General features: G+C 44.9%; 1 protein-coding gene across 1 annotated transcript in view; it reads left to right on the top strand.

Annotated features, from left to right (window-relative positions):
- COL9A2 (collagen type IX alpha 2 chain) overlaps positions 1-19,405 on the top strand; it is a 48,624-nt gene that overhangs the window by 11,014 nt on the left and 18,205 nt on the right. Inside the window, exons 7-18 of the mRNA XM_083511605.1 lie at positions 834-857; positions 2,666-2,719; positions 5,041-5,094; positions 5,724-5,771; positions 6,975-7,031; positions 9,378-9,431; positions 10,464-10,517; positions 12,228-12,281; positions 12,434-12,487; positions 14,724-14,777; positions 17,458-17,511; positions 17,687-17,740. Coding sequence (XP_083367731.1) covers positions 834-857; positions 2,666-2,719; positions 5,041-5,094; positions 5,724-5,771; positions 6,975-7,031; positions 9,378-9,431; positions 10,464-10,517; positions 12,228-12,281; positions 12,434-12,487; positions 14,724-14,777; positions 17,458-17,511; positions 17,687-17,740 — 615 coding nt within the window. The remainder of the gene's footprint in view (positions 1-833; positions 858-2,665; positions 2,720-5,040; positions 5,095-5,723; positions 5,772-6,974; positions 7,032-9,377; positions 9,432-10,463; positions 10,518-12,227; positions 12,282-12,433; positions 12,488-14,723; positions 14,778-17,457; positions 17,512-17,686; positions 17,741-19,405) is intronic.

Here is a 19,405-nt window from a genome sequence, read left to right on the forward strand (position 1 = left end):
AAGCCGAAATCAACCTGTCCTTTATGGTGCTGGCTTGATAACAATCCGTAGTTTAAACTAGCCAGAGACCCCCCCAGGTTTAGACACAGAGTGGAGCTCTCATTAGTTTAAAAGTGGAAGCAAGTTCTTCCGATCTCTCTATAGCCATGGGAGGGAGCATATGAGCCTGGGACTTATCAAGGCTCATTCCTATAGCTCTAAGCTATAGTTTAGGGCAGGTGTAGCCAACATGGGCTACTTTAGGACAATTACCATCTCTTAGCCTAACCTACCTTTCAGGGTTGTCATGAGGATAAAATGGGAAGGGGGGAAAAGCTATGTATGAAACCTTAAGCCCTGCAGAGGAGAGATAGAAGGCAAACATACTAATAACTAAGTCACTTATTTGTTAATGTCCCATTGATTTAAGTAGGGCTACTCTAAGCATGGATAACAGTTCAATCCAAATCATCCCTCTCTACTCATAAGTAGCGTGGACAGAAGGTAGTGGACGCTTTCACTGGAGGGTGTGTTTTGTCCTGTAAGATGTTTTAAGCCTCTGCATTGTGGTTTAGATGGATCTGAGTGATGCACACTCAGTTGCTATATTAGATCTGTTTGTTGCTTTTTTGTTTGTAACGGTTTTATTTGCCTAAACTGTCTGTCACCCAAAAAGAACCCTGGTTATGGGGCAGGTGACTCAGAAATGCAGTTAATTGATATGACGCAACCAGATTGGGAAAAAGAGACAGCTGCTCTGCCTCTGGGAGATGCCTCAGCTGCAGCCTTCCTGTTTTTCAGCTGGTTTCTTCAACGCAGCATGATTGTTTACTGTGGCTGTCTTCTCATTTCAGGGGCCTGGGCTGAAAGGATCTCCTGTAAGTGCTGTTCATGTGAGCTTGGGTTTGGCTGACGGGAGGCAGTGTGCTGGATTTGTGAGGGGTGCTTACAGGAGTGTGTGCTCATAGCTTGGCTTGGAGGAAGGGGCAGTGACCCAACACAAAGGGTCTTGTGCTGTCACAGCGTTGTGAGCAGTGATGTGCCACTGGTTTGGCAATTTTTTATTAAAGAAATAATATTAGTTCAGCCATTTGGAAGAGGGATCTTGAGCCAAGACGTACCGGGGGGTGGGGGGGGGGAGTTTTTCCAGCCAGTGGGCCAAATCCTGGGTTCCCTTGCTCCCGTAAGCTACTTTGGTGGGTAGGTAGGGATGCCCACATGCCAATCACTTGGTGTCATCATGGCATCATGAAACAAAGATCCCTGCTGATCTGAGAAGGGCTTGAATTCAGCACCTCTCAGCAGAGTATGACTCCACTTGGGAGCACCAACTGTCAAGGAACAACCAGGAGCCCATTTCAAGGCTCCCAGTTGTTCCTTTGCAGCCACATCCTATATATATATATACAGTGGTGCCCCGCAAGACGGAAAACCTGCTAGACGAAAGGTTTTTCCGTTTTGGAGGCGCTTCGCAAAACGAATTTCCCTATGGGCTTCCTTTGCAAGACGAAAGCCCATAGGGAAATCTCCGGGACAGCGGGGAAGCACAGTGTGTCTTCCCCACTGTCCTCGGACCTGCTCCGAAGCCTGGCGGCGGGAGGAGGTCTCTCCGCCCCACTGCCAGCCTTCGGAAGGCTGCTCCGAAGCCTGGCGGCGGGAGGAGGTCTCTCCGCCCCACCGCCAGCCTTCGGAAGCCTGCTCCGAAGCCTGGCGGTGGGGCGGAGAGACCTCCTCCCGCCGCCAGGCTTCGGAAGGCTCCTCCGAAGGCTGGTGGTGGGGCGGAGAGACCTTCTCCCCGCGCCAGCCTTCGGATGGCTGTCCTGAAGACTTGCGGTGGGAGGAGGGTTTTCCTTCCCACCGCCAACATTCAGAATGCTGTTCTGAATGTTGGCGGTGGGGAGGAAAAACCCTCCTCCCACCGCAAGCCCCGGGAACAGAGGAGAAGCACTGCGCCCCTTCCCCTCTGTTCCCGTACCTGTCCTGAAGGCTTGCGGTGGGGAGAAAAGCCCTTCTCCGCACCGCCAGCCTGGCACGCGGTTTCCATAGGAACGCATTAATTGATTTTCAATGCATTCCTATGGGAAACGGTGTTTCGCAAGACGAAAAACTCGCAAGAAGAAAAAACTTGCGGAACGAATTAATTTTGTCTTGCGAGGCACCACTGTATATATATGGCCATATAAACAAAGATTATAGGAATAACAAATGAAACAAATAAATCCTACCTGACCTGCTGCCAGAGTATTGGGTTAGAATCTAGATCGATCTGACTCAGCGTAAAATAAACCAGCCTTATCTGTTGATAACTATCCAGACTTTTGCTGGATTAAACAGATTTTTTTCCTTGCTTGGTCAGTGGCCAGAATTAGAAAATGCAAACCCAGAAGCGCCTCCAGATGAGCTCTCTCACCTGTTACATGTGCACATACTTGTGCTGTCATTGGGCACCTATGTTCACTAATGTGTCACCTAAGTGGGAGAAAGAGGCACTGCATTTTCAGCAGACATAGATGGAATTGTTTGCTGTTAGCCGGAGAGTGCCTGCTCATCTCTCCTTGCTTGTTAACCTAGCAAACCCTTTGCCACTGCAGACGTCCGACAGAGCCTGAACAGATGAACAAAGGGCTGTTCCCATCATATGACTAAAAAAGAGCATTTTCTCCCCTCTCTGTTTCTTTCTCTTAAGGGCTCTCCAGGCCAGGTTGGACTCCCTGGAGAAATTGGAGCTCTGGGACCCAAGGTAAGGGATCCAGCTGAGATGGGTGAATGCGACTTGGGGTTTGTTGGCTTTCCTGGGCCTGCTCTGCAATAAGAGCCTGGCTATGTGCTGCTGGAGACAGAAGTGCCTGGCGTGCTCTGGTCCATGGGGTCACGAAGAGTCGGACACGACTAAACGACTAAACAACAACATATGTTGCTACAGTTGTCAGAAGTAGATAAGCTTTACCTGTTGAAAATTAAGGTGTGCAGAGAAAACTGAAGGGGATTACAGGCAAGCACAGGGAAAGCTAAAGCCGGAGGGCCATATCTTAATAGTACCAGCACATTACTACTACTTAAGTTAAACATTAGTCATTTTCAAAACAAAAGTAACTCAAAGCGACTTACAACAATAAACAAACTCACACTAGCATAAATTAAAACAATGACAAATCTAAAACACAGTCCTGTTTTTTAAAGGCAGGATTAAAACATCCCACCCAGTCAAGGTGGTTACAGTTAATTAAGAGCCAAAGGCTTGGAGAAAAAGGAATGTTTTTGCCTGCCGGCTTAAGATATGTAATGATGGCCTCAGGGGAGGTTCCCTGGGAAGAGCATTTCACAAATGGGGAGCCACTGCTGGAAAGGCCTGTTCTCGTGTTGCCTCCCTCCATATACCTGTTATTTGCCTCAACTGCCTCACTCATCCTCATCTTCCCCATCCTAACTCTTAATGAAAATTTGCCCCTAAAGGAGGGAGAAGGGTGACCCTGAGATGGAGAAAGGCATCTAGGGGCACTGTAATCGTCACCAGCTTTCTCTGCTTTTCTCCTAATGAATTTTTAGAATTCTGAATAGTCAGAGCATAGATATTTTTCATGTATTGACTGTAGCACGTAGCCAGGCCTTAGACCAGGCTCCCTCAAACTCAGCCCTCCAGATGTTTTGAGCCTACAATTCCCATCATCCCTGACCACTGGTCCTGCTAGCTAGGGCTCATGGGAGTTGTAGGCCAAAAACATTTGGAGGGCTGAGTTTGAGGAAGCCTGCCTTAGACCCAATGTTCATTGGCATCCAGAGCTTCTGTGATTTATACTTGCGTATTCAAATGGATAGACCATGCTGCACAAACAGCTCAGGTGGGGGTGGGAATCAGCAAGGCTGCAACAATATGCAAATCTAAACATAAACAGGTGGGTGGGTCCTCCTGTAGCTGAAGGACTCATGTGCTAAGGAGAGGGGAGAGGACAAAAGATCCAGAAGTAGAAAGAAATATGTCAGCATAAAATGAAAACAGCTACATCTCTTCCCAATTGCTTCCATTCTCTTATCCTCTTCCCTATCACTAGGACTGTGTATGCTAAAATAATTGAACTTCTCTGCAAAATTCTGTATCAGTATGTGCTGTAAGCTACAACTTGCATAAATTATGCAAAATTATATTTGCATAAACTATGTGGCACATGTATTCTGCATGTTGTTGTTTTGTAGTATTCTGCAAAATGTATGCTTTTTCTGTTAGGTATGAAGGCAGCAGGGGTGAGAAAAATGTTCCCTTCCACCTAATTCAGAAATCCCTTTCCGTTCAGACGCACTCCAAATGGGTTTCGCATGCACACTTTCCAATATGCCTTTGTAACCATAAGAAACTTACTTTTTAGAATGAAACATGTATTCAACTTCCCCATGATGTTTTGCTCTTCCTCTGTGCCACTCTGCAGAACTGCGGCATAAACACAACCTGGCCTAAGACCTTTCCTCCCTGTCCTTATCACTGTATGTTCATTCTCAAATTCCCCTTTTTTTCTAAGTGGCCAAGCAGTCTTTCCATGGGAAAGAGCAACTGCTTTGCACTCATGAGGTCCCTGATTCAGTCCCTAGCGGCATCTCCAGCTAGAGCTGGGAAAGGCTGAGACTCTGGAGTGCTGCTTACTAGTCACTGTTGACAACAGTAAGCTAGATGGACCAATGCCTGGCTTGCTATGAATGAGGCAGCTTCCTGTGTTCAAGCCAGGTTGTGTGTTCCCATCATCTGCTAAGCCATTATTCACCAAAGACAGTCTCTGTTCTTTTCCTTCCTCGGTTAACTCATCCTCTCAGCAACTCCTGTCACAGTCATTATCTTCACCCTGATATTGATGCCCCCTTACCGGCAGTCATTGTACTCTTGCCTGCCCATCAGCACCTTTGGGTATTTGGACCTTCATGTCTTCTACTGATGGCTGTCAGTGACTCATGTTAAAAAACAATATTTAGTAACTTCCCTGCGTAGGGACTGTGACAGTATTAATGGGGAACATTCTGGATTGTTTTTTCACATGTTAGGCTGCTAGTCTCTTGACTTTCATGTCTCTTTTTCAGGGGGTACGTGGACCAGAAGGGCCACAAGGGCCTCCAGGGCCTCCTGGGAAACCTGTAAGTTTTATTGCTACTACTTGGGGTAATTTCCATAGAATTGGAGGGGGAAACACTTACAAAGTTGGAAGCAGCCCTGGCTGACAGCTAGAGACTACAATGCCCCTGATGCCATGCAAGTGTGATACTTTATTAAAAAAATATGAGTAACTACTGTGGGCTGTGGGTAGCACCTATTTCTATGCAAGTTGACCATGCACATTTATTTTTTGATCTGTTCCAAGCTGTGACCTCTATTGTTTGAATCTTAAATCCACACTGTGAGCCAGTGTGGTGTAGTGGTTCAGAGCAGTAGACTCGTAATCTGGTGAACTGGGTTCGATTCCCCGCTCCTCCACATGCAGCTGCTGGGTGACCTTGGGCCAGTCACACTTCTCTGAAGTCTCTCAGCCCCACTCGTCTCACAGAGTGTTTGTTGTGGGGGAGGAAGGGAAAGGAGATTGTTAGCCGCTTTGAGACTCCTTATGGTAGGATAAAGCAGGATATCAAAACCAAACTCCTCCTCCTCCTCTTCTTCTTCTTCTTTTCTTCTGGTTAAAAATGAGAGGGGATAGTCCTCCTCTCCCTTTCTCAGGCTGATGCACATACTGCCTTTTTGGATACTTGATTGTTTTTATTTTCTTCTACAGGGCCCTGTTGGGCGCATCCAAGGAGTTGAAGGCAGTGCAGATTTCTTGGTAAGGAGGGTTGCATTTACATGCCGTGTTCCATTTTTTTTAAAAATGAAAGCCACCCATCTTGTACACAACGCTTGAAAAGCAGAAGGCAAAAGATAGGAAGTGCATTTGGGATTTTGGCTTGGATTCCTTTGTTGGCACAGATTCATTAGATGTTTTCAGAGCTTGGCCATTCCTTTAAGGGTGGCAGTGTGCACAGCCATAACTAGTCAGAATCCATGATGTTTGGTATGCATGGTGCATGGCACACTGAATGCAGATGCATGTTAAGGACATAAGGGCCCTGCACTCTAAATGCACTCTAAAGGATCTAACAGCTGCATCTTGTTTCCAACAGTGGCTGCCAGACACATGCTTCTGGAAAGCTTATAAGCAGGGTATGGTACTCATAGCATACAGAAACTTCATGTAGCTATCATGTCTGCTCATAGGCCTATCCAGCATGAATTTGTGCTTTCTGCTTTTTCAGCCCAGTGGCCATCACCATAAAGCAAGCGTGGCTAACCTGTGGCTCTCCAGCTGTTCTTGTTGGACTGCAGTTTCTGTCTTCTCCAGCCAGTCTGGCCAGTTGGCACAGATGCTGGGAGTTGTAGTCCATCAACATCTGGAGAACCACAGCTTCTCCATCCTTGCTTATGGGTTTTCAGAGCAGAGGGAAGGGAACTTCTTTCTCACCCTCATTGCCTCTCTGCAAAAGTAAATATTCACACAGTGCATAGTTAAACTAAGAGGGTTGCTTCCACAAGTTGTACAGTATATTGATGGCCACCAACTTTAGAAGAAGACTAGACAAATGCAGGAGGATAGTGTACTAACTATGATGGCTATGTTCTACGCCCACCGTCAGAGGCAGTAATACCTCTGAATACCCATTACTGGGAATTGCAAGTGGGCAGAGTGATGCTGTGCTCAGATCCTGCATCTGGTTCGTCACTGTGAAAACAGGAGGATTCCTCATCAACTCTCTTTGCTTGTCCTGATGTTTTCCTCCTCTTTGCCCCTCACAAAAAATAAGGCCATGTATAAACCTATTAGTTTATCACTGTAAGGTTCCTGGAGGAGGATACTACCTGGAGATCTTGTGGAAGACCAGGTAATGTGGGCTTTAGGAGGACTAGCTTGTGTTTATCCCTAGCTGCTAAATTCCTTCTCAGTTGAGACAGACCTCTAATCTCCTCTTCCCTCCGTTTTCTCCACACACAGTGTCCAACCAACTGCCCAGCTGGACCCAAAGGACCTCAGGGATTACAGGGCTTGAAGGTAAAGCATTACATGTTGTTTTGGGGTTGATAGTGGTTATGGTAGAGAGCCAGTGTGGTGTAGTGGTTAAGAGCGGTAGTCTCGTAATCTGGGGAACTGGGTTTGCGTCTCTACTCCTCCACATGCAGCTGCTGGGTGACCTTGGGCCAGTCACACTTCTTTGAAGTCTCTCAGCCCCACACACCTCACGGAGTGTTTGTTGTGGGGGAGGAAGGGAAAAGAGAATGTTAGCCGCTTTGAGACTCCATAGGGTAGTGATAAAGCAGGATATCAAATCCAAACTCTTCTTCCTCTTCTTCTTATGGTAACCTCAAGGAGTTGGGGCATCTTGGACAGCTGCTCTTAGATAGCTAATCAATCCACATACCCTTGAATGCTGAGGTGAATGAACCTGAATTAGCTATCACTTTCTACTGTCATTGTCACTAACAGAAATGCCAAAATCCTGGCAATATGTTTGACACCAGCTTGGCAGCAGGAGTTGCCAGAAGGAGGTGTACAAGATGCCATCCAAATATCTTAGGGACTCCACTCCGAATTTGTGTAGGAGGTTTGGGATCAGAGTTTTCCTTCCCAGGTAGACAAGCCCTATCTGCCCCTCACTTCGCTCTGCAGCATGTGCAGAAATTGCCTTGTTGACCATTGAACCCACTATTGGTCTTGAAGCCATTTCCCAGGGTGTGGCCACTGTCGCATGCTGAAAGCTTCTAGGAGCCACAAAAGAGAGCTGAGTGCAGGGTAGGGACCAAAAGGGGACAAAATACCCCAGAAGGAGCACATCATATCCCCCACCAGAGGCACTAACCCTCCCCTAACACTTCATACAACCCAAGGCCTGAAGTGAGGAAGAGAAAACCTCTCTGTTTCTTCTCACATTATACTGTTCTTGTTCCATTTCCTCTGTAAAGTGTTAGCAGGATTTTTTTCCTCTTTGGACTCCATCTGTGTTATTTAAGTTACATTGCTTTGCAGAGGGTTGGATTGGGATGTGGGATACACCAGTTCAAATCCCTGCTCAGTCACATACGGTTTACTGAAGCCAGTAAGCTGCTGTTTCTCAGGAGAATCTGCTACACAGGGTTGTTGTGAGGCAACAATAACTCTTGAGGAAGGGTGGGTTACAAAACTCGTATTAATGAAAACAGCAAAGAGTCTTGTAGGACCTCAAAATAGAGCAGAATTATGGTGGCTTTTGTGGAACTAGAGTATAATCATCAAATGTTTCTGTTGGAGTAGATTCTGCGCCATGAAAGCATTTTGCCATAACAAATTGGTCAGATTTTAAGGTACTAGAAAACGGTTGCTTCTTCAAGAGACTAACATACAGTAGCTACCTCCCTGCTCAAACCTTATTAAATAATACAGCCTTCACCAACCTGTTGCCCTTCAGATGTGGTTGGACTACAACTCCCATCAGTCTCTGCCAGCATGCCCAGTCATCAGACTGGATGGCACCAGGTTGGCAAAGGCTGAAATAATAGGCAAATGAGCACTGTTTGCCCATTCTCTCTCTCAAATGGTGAGCTAGGCCCACACAGAAATGGCAGTACTCCATTCTTTTTCTATGGAGCACCTGTCCATTGTGGTTGCTAAGCAACATGATGGATATGGTCCTCTAAAGGTGGCTGCTAGGCACTGCTGTAGCTGTGATGCTGTAATTTATCTTCTCATGCAGGGATAGGGAATCTGTTGCCCTCCAGATGCTGTTGGGCTTCAGTTTCCATCAGCCCAAACCAGCATGGCTAGTGGTCAAGGATGATGGGAACTGTAGTCCAACACTAAATAGAGGGCCAAGATTCCCCTATAGTGGCATCTGCTGTACCTTTTTCTGCTCTGTGAGTCTGTTGCTTCTTTAAATAAAACAATCCTGGTATGTCATTGCTTTATCTGAGACCCATCTTTTTGAAATTTCAAAACAATTTTTCTGGCCATTGTAGCTGGTCTTTCTTTCTTTCTTTCTTTCTTTCTTTCTTTCTGTCTTTCTGTCTTTCTGTCTTTCTGTCTTTCTGTCTTTCTGTCTTTCTGTCTTTCTGTCTTTCTGTCTTTCTGTCCTTGTGCTTGGAGTTGTGAAAATGTGTTTGGGATATGCTTGGACTTCTTATTGGTATGCCTGAGAACACTCTCTCTCTCTCTCTCTCTCTCTCTCTCTCTCTCTCTCTCTCTCTCTCTCGTCTCTGTCTGTGCGCGTGTGTGCATTCGTGTGGTCAAACCCCATGTAACAACCACTAGCAAATCGCATCGTAATTGGTTGGAGAGGTGGCATGCTGTTTGATTATAGAGTAGGAAACTATTCATTCTATGTGAGACTCAGGCAGCCTTTAAAATGTTGGCTCTCTTTCTCTATAGGGACACAAAGGCCGTCCTGGAGCTCTGGGAGAGCCTGGCAGACAGGGCAGACCAGTGAGTACATACTTGGTCTATCTCTTCACAGTACCTGTAGTTGATTTTAAGAAGAAAGGTGCAGCCTGGGCAACGGAAGTGCTTTTCACACACTACACAACAGCAAACCCAGCCTGGCAACTGGAATTACATTCAGCTGGAACCTCTATCTAATCTGGGCTCCCCGTGAAGTTTATGTGTACATTTGCAAAATTAAGGCTGTTCCCATCTACTCCATCCCCCCCCCATGTGTAGATCCTTTAAACATAAAGAAACACCACATCATGTGTGAACCAGCCCTGGGTTCTGAGATCTTCATATTTAGAGTGTTGTTGGCATGGTCTTAGGGATCTTCCAGGCGACCTTTTTATTGAACATCCACCCTGATTTGTTTTCACAAAGTGTGTGTGGAAGTTATACTACATTGTGTCAAGTGATGGTTATCCCCCCATTTGATTTCCTGTCACTTTCCTTATTGCGAAAAGGCTGGGTGGTTTGTTTTTTTTATGGAAGCACATGAACACCAAACCTGCTTCCTTTATTATTTTAAAATTTTATAAGGTTGAATCCCACCTGCAAAATAGCAACAGGGTTGCCATATTTTGAAGAGCAAAAAAGAAGACACATTTACCGACTTCTATTTTTACCTTTGAATCGCTATGATGAAAAAGAGGACGTGTCCTGGAAAAAGAGGACATATGGCAACCCAACGGAAACAGTTTCAGTGTTAGGTGTTGGAAAAGAGAGAAGCAGATAAAAAGAAGTTGTGGGATGAAGATTTTTTTTTTAAGGCAGAAAGAAGCAAGGGAAGACATGAAAATAGCATGGCAATACCAAGGGCAAGGAGAAAGACAGACTTGCGTAGGATGATGAGGGAAGACCTAATACACCTTGACAGCATAGAATTGAACGTAGATTTCCTAAATTCCTTTCCATTCTACCATAGAATCAAACTTACAGCTTAAAGTCCACATTTCAAAGCTGGATTTTGCATTTTTGTTTCACTTGTAGCTCTGATATCTTCCTGTTATTTATTTATTTTCCTTTCCTCAGGGTCCGAAGGGTGATGTGGGCCTCTCTGGAGAACAAGGCATTCCTGGCCCTCCCGTAACGTATTTATTTATTTCTGTTTCTTAATGTTCTTGTTTTCGTCTTAGACCTGTGGGGACATAATTTATATGTTGTATTTTGTCTTTCCACCAGGTCAGTGTAATTATATTAACTGTATTAATATGGACACTTTTTTTCTAGAAATACGGATTTCTTCTCCCCCCCCCCCCGCATGTTCGGTTGTGCAAATAAGTCCATGAAAGGGTTTACTAGTGTATCTGTTCACATACAACCTCACCTGGTCACCTAGAGAGATGTTCATTCCTTACCACAGGGGACCAGATATGCTATTGTTTATACCCCTGTATTAGATAATATTGAGACTTCCATACAGTTTATGAGGTTAATTAATATAACCTTCATTTTTACTTGGTATGAGGTTAATGGTTTCTGTTTTTAGTTTTTCTACTTGCTAATTGCCAAAGGGGGGAAAATGGCTGGAGAAAAATATGCTTATGATGTAGTCGCTTCAGTCTAGGCATATTGGGGGGCCGGTGAGGTGAGCGAGTGGGGAACTAAATAAGGCTTTGTTGTTGTTTTTTTAAACATCATATTATACACATAGCACTGTTTTATTTGTTACCCACCTGTGGTATAAGTCCATTGGACTCAATAAAATTTACTTCTGAATAGATATGTACAGGCTTGAGCTGTAAACTGTATATAATGCTTTTCGTGTTTGGAATGCAGTCTGCAATCCCCTGCTGCTTTCACTGCTTGTTTCTGGAAGAGCCTTTGGAGGGCACTTCCAGATGACCTGTTTATTGAGCATTCATCCTGATTTGTTTGTAGCGAGGTTACCAGATTTTTTTCAATGAATCTGGGGAAACTTTTCAACTTCAATGGATTTTGTATGGTGACTGATGTGTAAATCCGGGGACTGTCCCCGGAAAACAGGGGCATCTGATAACCTTAGGTTAGAGTACCTGCATCAAAGCAGGTTCTTTCTCCCATTCTGGTTCATTTCCCTATCACTTTTCTAATCTCAGAAAGTCCAGTCTTTTGGGGAAACACCTTTGTTGCGCAAGGTCTCTCAAAATCACCTACAATTGACAACTTGTAACAGATTTAATTCCACCCTGAAATAGTGACAGTCTGGGAAGGACCATAATTCTTAACAGTCAGAGCCTGATTACTTACCAGTGATGACTTTTTGACGTGTGGGGTATATCATATAGGCAGACTGTAGAGTTCAAAGGCAAAGTGGGAGGAGGGTCAATTTGGGACTGTATTCTTGGCCAATCCATCTTAGTTTATCACATTACCATTGAGGCATTCTGCTCTCAGGGTCTACAAAGAGCTCACTTTCCCACCGAATTCATTAGTTCAAAGCTCTTCTGCTTTGGTGATAAGAAGGAATTAACAGGATGGAATTCTTTGTTGAAGCTGGGTGGAAAGTTTGTCTTTGCTTGAGTAAATGTTATGGTCCTTTCACTTAATGTAATCATTAAACTAATGTCTCGACTCCTGTATGGGGTTGTGGGCAGGAAATATCAGCATTAGGTGATAATCAGTGAATCAGACAGAAAAGGTGGCGAGGAAACTGGTGATTAATCTTTACGGATAATGACTTCCCACGCTTCATCCATGGATGGATATTTTTCAAGATGACAGATGGGGTGGGGGTTTGAACAGCTTTAGCTGCCAGATGAGACCTCACCCAGAAGTAAGGTATTTAATCCAGGCTTGGTTTCCTTTTCTTTCCAGGGCCCACAAGGTCTCAGAGGATATCCTGGAATGGCAGGCCCCAAAGGAGAGATTGTAGGTACACTAGGCAGAAGGGAAATGGTGAATGAGCTGATGATGTCACAACTCAGCAGGACACCATTTGGGGGGTTTACTTTTGTCATCGGAGCACAAAGTGTTGGCTATGAATCTTAATGTCTGCTTCTTTTCACTCTGTGTTTGCATAGGGCCCTCAAGGTTATAAAGGCATGATTGGAACCATTGGCGCTGCAGGGCCACCGGTAACTCATTTATTCTTCATTTTTTGGTTTGTTTTTCTGGTTAACCCTATACATTCACTATGGTCCCATTTTGAGCCCTTTGACCCATGGCGTTTTGTGAAATTTTTCATAGGGGAACAGTTAGGGCCAGAGGCGCCATCTTGCGAGGGTGATTAGCAGGGGAGGGGGATGTCCTGACATCGCACGTGTGAGCGTTGTGCCTCCCTCCTTAAGCCAGGCAGAAGGTTCAAAGGCTTTGGGAAGGAAGCACCAGGCCTCTGACAGGATGTTGGAGCCTTGTTGCCCCCTTCCCAAAGCCAGAAGGGCTTTGGGAAGGTGGAGGAAGGGCTCTTGGATCCTGTTGGAGCATCAAGCCTCCCTCCTTTAGCTGGGCAGAAGCGTCCCAGACTTTGGGAAGGAGGCGCCAAGCTTTAATACTCTAATTTAGGGGGCTAGCCTAGTTCCCCATGTCCACTGACTGCATGCTACTGCCTTTGACATCATGGATGGAAACTGGATTGTGGGTGCGGAAGTCTCTTCTTTGGTTTTTGCTAGAGGAGTTTTCTTAGAGGATAATCTGAGCAGATGTCCCAGGAGCTGGACATCAAAGGACATCAGTTCCCTGACACCACACAACTTCTCCTGGGCCACAGGGCTTGGCTGTTTACCCATGTTCCACTCTGCACCACACGCTAAAAGGAACTCGTAGGAGTTACCAGCCCTGAAAGAAGCATTCATAAAAGATGCTAGAAACAACATTTTTGCCCTGCTCTCTTTTGAACTAGCGAACATGGTTAATACAGCATGTAATGCAGCCATTTCTTAAACTCAAATAGTGGCTCCCTCAAGGGTTTCAATAAATCATTGCATTTATGGTGTACATTTCAAATTTTCAAAGTGTGTGCTGTACATGAGTTCAGCTAACCTTCTGCTTCACATTCAGAGGCGGAGCTAGCTGCTCTGGCACCCAGAACGGTGCACATGCTGTGCACCTGGGGGCACGGCTATCGCCCCAGGGCGAGCCTCCCAGGGTTACGGGGGGGGGGCGATGTCACCCCCCCAGGGATGACACCCGGGGCGGGCTGCACCCACCACACCACCTTCCTCCACCAGTGTTCACATTTTGTGTTTGGTCTGTTGTTAACCAGTTAAACTTTTTTCTAGGGGGTATCCTATGTTAAGTCTTTTTCAGAGTCTTGTAACCTCACAAAGATGGTCAAATGGGGCTAATTCTACCATTTCCTGTTGCTGTCTTTTGGGTGATTTAACAGTTGCTGGTTTTTGTGTGTGCACTTTTATTGGATATATATTTAATTGCTTTGTGTTACACACACATAGATATGTGCCACTTGGATTGCTTTGACAGAAAAATGAGGAAGAAATAATGAACTGTACAGCCTGATGCTGGTTATTTTGTGTTATTTGCATATCTTAGATGTGGTGGAAGAAGTATTGGGCCTTAAAATGACAGTGGCTTGCCTAAGTATGAATAAATAAAAAAATTCCTTCCAGTAGCACCTTAAAGACCAACTAAGTTAGTTCTTGGTATGAGCTTTCGTGTGCATGCACACTTCTTCAGATGCACACGAAAGCTCATACCAAGAACTAACTTAGTTGGTCTTTAAGGTGCTACTGGAAGGAATTTTTTTATTTTGACTATGGCAGACCAACACGGCTACCTATCTACTACTTGCCTAAGTATGGTTGTGATTAACAGTTTTTTGTTTGTTTGTTTTAAACCGGAACTTCTTGGTTTGGAGCTCTCACACTTACTGCACAGACTCATTACCAGTGGGGCTTACTCTCAATTTAGCGAGCATAGGGATTACTGGATTAGCCACTCCCCCACTCTCAAAAGATGCAAGTTGTCTATCCATAATCACCTGGAATCAGAAGCTCTTCCCAGCTCTCTGGCTCTCCATAAACAAATTGAATCAGGCTTCAAGGACTTTAGAAGGATCCATGTTGGAGTCCATGTTCTCTGAAAAGGATTATTAGAGTGCTTCCAGATAGTTGGGCATGGGGGATCAGTGCAGTGTCACTGAAGTTCATTGGCATTAAAAAGGTCAGCCCATATCCCTGCTCCTCTTTATTTATTTATTTTAAAAAACCTAAAAACCTCTGTTGCCACTGACTGCTTTGTGATATCTCAGTAAACTGCCTGCAGTATTAATGCCACATGTTAATTTTAGGAAGGCTTGAAAATGTTCACTTTCTTTTTCATTTTCTATTTTAACCATAAAAATATTTGTTGTAGGGTGAAGAAGGACCTAGGGGGCCGCCAGGACAGGCTGGCGAGAAGGGAGACCTTGTGAGTAAAACATTTCACTGCAGCATTCAGTTGAATCATCAGGAGATAAGCAGTTTCATGATAAGGGTGCTCCTTTGACCTTTTTTTGATTTCTTGATAAATCCACACCACCCTATCCCAGGGGCTCAAGAGCATGTGACAACTCCCACTTCATTAATTTATTTCATTGATTTTAGATATTTCAGTTATATATCCCATCCTTCCTCTAAGGCTCTCAGGGCAGCAGAGCATATATTTCTCCCCCTACCCCCTTTATCCTCGCAAGAACCCTGTGAGCTAGGCTAGGCCGGTGGATCCATGCCAGTTTTACGGCTGAAAGGGAATTTGAATTTGGCTCTTCTAGATGTGAAAATAATAGTAATAATAATAATAATAATAATAATAATAATAATAATAATAATAATTTATTAGTTATACCCCGCCCATCTGGCTGGGCTTACCCAGCCACTCTGGGTGGCATCCAACAAAATATTAAAATACAGTAATGCATCAAACATTAAAAGCTTCCCTAAACAGGGCTGCCTTCAGATGTCTTCTAAAAGTCTGGTAGTTGTTGTTCTCTTTGACATCTGGTGGGAGGGTGTTCCATAGGGTGGGTGCCACTGCTGAGAAGGCCCTCTGCCTGGTTCCCTGTAACTTGGCTTCTCACAGCGAGGGAACTGCCAGAAGGCCCTTGGTGCTGGACCTCAGTGTCCGGGTAGAACGTTGGGGGTGGACACGCTCCTTCAGATATACTGGACCGAGGCAAGGGCTGTCACTCAGTGGCAGAGCATCTCTTTGCATACAGAAGGTCCCAGGCTCTATCCCCAATGGCATCTCTAGGTAGTACTGGGAAAGGTGCCTGCTGCCAATCATGGGAGACAGCACTGAGCTGGATGGACCAAGGGTCTGACTTCCCATGTTCCTAATAGCACTGGAAATTCACTCGGAACTGGGCCTCTTAGAGACGGCATGGCACGTCCAATTAGAATTACTTCTGTAATCTGCTCCCCATCTACATCTGAAATTGCTTTTTGAAACTTTCCCAAGAACATGAAGGGAAGAGCTTTCTGACCTATGCTTCCCTCCCCCCAACTGTGATGTTTGAACAATACTGCTCCTTCCCTCTTTATTTCACCGGGGCAACAAAAACCTCAACTCCTTCCAGGTTCCACTGGCTCATTAACTCAGCCATCATCAAGATGCATGTTGACTTGCCTTCAGTACAAACGGCATTAGTGGGATTCCAGCCTCCCTGCTGTAGCTGAAGAGGGAGGAGTTGGAGTCTAAACTTGTATCATGAATCTTGCTTTTGAAATTTATCCAACTACTTTCCTCCTCTCTCTCACGCACACACTCCCTGGGGCCAGCCTAAGACATTTTGCTGCCTGAGGTAAAAAACAAAATGGCACCCTCCTCCTGGTCCGGATTCTAAAGCTGATGGGACTGGCAGTTTGGGGCCGGCCCATCCATGAGGCAAGGTGAAGCAACTGCGTCAGGCAGCAGGATCCGCAGGCCTTAATAATAATAATAATAATAATAATAATAATAATAATAATAATAATAATTTATACCCCGCCCATCTGGCTGAGTTTCCCCAGCCACTCTGGGTGGCTCCCAATCGAGTGTTAAAAACAATACAGCATTAAATATTAAAAACTTCCCTAAACAGGGCTGCCTTCAGATGTCTTTTAACGATAGGATAGCTGCTTATTTCCTTCACATCTGAAGGGAGGGTGTTCCACAGGGTGGGCACCACTCCCGAGAAGGCCCTCTGTCTGGTTCCCTGTAACCTCACTTCTCGCAATGAGAGAACCGCCAGAAGGCCCTCGGCGCTGGATCTCAGTGTCTGGGCTGAACGATGGGGGTGGAGATGCTCCTTCAGGTATACAGGACCGAGGCCGTTTAGGGCTTTAAAGGTCAGCACCAGGAATGCACTGTTTGCTGCCGCTGCTACTGCCATCGTGGTGACGAAAGCTGCGGCACGCTCTTTGAAGGCTGGATTTGCCTTCTCCACAGTAGTCCCCCCGCCACCTCTGCAACAGCCCCTCAGTGAATAAGAGGCACTGCTGGTCTCTTTCCACGCTTAGTGTAATGGTGGGAGCAGCCCTCCACAGATGCATGGGCTCTGCACCCACCCAGTGGGTTTCAGATTGGTGTCCTGTCCCCCCAACGGCCTTTGATTTCCACTTCAATCGTCGGGTAAGGGTGATTTGATTCCTCCTGTTGTCCCTTCTTCCCAGGTAGTGGGAGGGGCGCCATTGTGTGGTTTGCCTCAGGTGCCAAAACATCTTGGGCTGGCTATGGCCAGTTGAACCTTAGGCCACATCAGCACCACACATTTAAGGCACTATTATGATAGGTTCTTAAAAAAAAATAAAAATTGGTTGGCTTTTAGTTCCACTTAGCTAATTGGTAGCATCGGTTCACAGCTATGCTTTTGATTTCCGGGACAATGTACAGCTACTTGACCATCGAAACCCCAGAGGGATTTAATGCCAAAGGAACTCCCTTCCTTCTTGCAGTCAAAAGCCAGCCATTGATTTTCTTCACATTCAATGTCTTGTTAAAGTTTGGCAGGTCAGTTGGTGGCAGCTATAAGCAGTGCAGAAACCACAGCCAGAAGCTCATTCAGATTTTTGTGGTTGTCATTTCCTTGGTATATTAACCATGGGTCTTTCTGGGGGGTTACTTTTTTTAGGGTGCTCGTGGTTTCAGGGGCCCTCAAGGAGGAATGGGGCCAAAAGGGGGACAGGTAAGTACCTCCTTTTGTCAGACCTCCATCTTGGAGTCCAATGGTGTTTGGGGGAGAAAGATGAAAGTAAGGTTCCTTGATTTCCTGCTTGGGGTAAATCAGCTTCCAAATTGACTGAAAACATGTAAACATCCAGAAACAGTATTATATTTTTCTTCTTTCCCCTTTGCTGTAGGGTCTTCCTGGGATTGATGGCAAAGATGGCACCCCAGGTATTCCTGGGGTGAAGGTAAGAAGATGCCCTTAAATGATGTAATTGACTCTTTGTTCTGTATGCATTTTCTTTCATGTTGTTTATTGTTCTGTCACAATTGTAACTTGTTTGTCTACATACAGCAACAGTGTTTTGTTTTGTTTTGTTTTGTTTTGTGTTGTGTTGTGTAGGCTCCTATGATGTTAGTAATGGGCCCTACCTCCTAGCCTGCTCCCTAAAATATCACATATTTTGTTAAGTGCAAATGGCTTTAGATATCTATTAGGTCTGTAAATTACCATATAGCATTTATTCAACACAAAAAACCAGTGACAATTTGTTGTTGACAAAGGACAGTTGGACATATAAAGGGCCCCATTACATTCAGTAGCTTAGGGCCTCATCAAACCTAAATCCAGCCTGGGTGAGGGTTTTTGATGGGAGGGGCAGCAAAGCAGCTATGCCTATCAAGTCTCTCTCTCTCTCTCTCTCTCTGTATATATATTTATATATATATCTTTCAGAAAGCTAATGTATGGACCAAAGTCCTCCCTTCACAACCACTAAGCACATGTGACACCTCCCCTCCATATTTTTTATGGTGCCACCACTACACAAGGCCTACTCCCAGTCTCATTCCTGTTTGGCAACCATGTCATGTCTGAATGGGCCTGTTCTCCTTCTTCCCTTTCCCATTTGTAGCAGTTGCTAAGCAACACAGAGCCCATGTTGTCCTTTCAGTTGTTAGGCCTCACAGGTGCCCAGACATCACTTGTGTTTGCTTAGCAATTCCCAGAATTACAACTCCCGCAGGTAATTTTTGTGTACTAGGCCACAGAGGGGCTGGGGATGCTGTAACAGTATTATTATTTTATTTCCCCCGTAATTGTGCCCTAAGTGGTTCATGGCACCAGAACAACAACACAACAACAACAACAACAATTCATATTAGTACAACCAAGAGTCTAATCCTCATTCGGTTCATATGTAATGGGTTGTATCCAACTAAGTTCTACTCAAGAGTAGGCCCATTGAACTTAATGGGCCTAAGTTACTTGCATCCATTAATTTCAATAGGCCATTTCTGGGTAGGACTGACATTGGAAGCACCCTGCTTAATAATCTAAATGAACAGTTCATTTTGCTAACACTAACCTTATAACATTTTAAAATATCATAAATCACTGGAATTATCCATAATTAAAACACAATATTATGTATGAATTATATAATGATAAATGATAAACATTTGCGTAGTGCTTTCAGATGTTCAAAGTGCATTATCTAGCTGTAGTCCTTACAACAACCCTGCAAGTATTTCTATTATATTATTACTACTATCACTTGTATTACTGTTACTATTATATGCTAGTTATAGAATATATCACCACATTCTAGACTGGGGGACTGAGGCTGAGAATTGCTGGGCTGATGCCACTTAGCAAGTTCAGGCAGGAGGAACATTCAAACTGGAAGCCTCTTAATATTTTTTCTCAGTCTTCAGATTGCAAAGAGATCTTGGTGTGGCCTTTGCTTGATGTTAGGTCCCTGTGAGATCCCACGAGTCTCCTTTTTGTATAAGCAATAAGATGGTGTTCCCTTCTGTGAGCCTGGAGTTGTGTTCCTACAGCTATTGAAGTTTTATTTTTTTAAAAGACAACATTGTAAGTGCTGCAACCGTGTCCTGTCTTGCTGTTTCTC

The sequence above is a fragment of the Podarcis liolepis genome (genome assembly GCF_965112155.1).
Source record: "Podarcis liolepis genome assembly, chromosome: 7".
Taxonomy (NCBI): Eukaryota; Metazoa; Chordata; class Lepidosauria; order Squamata; family Lacertidae; genus Podarcis; species Podarcis liolepis.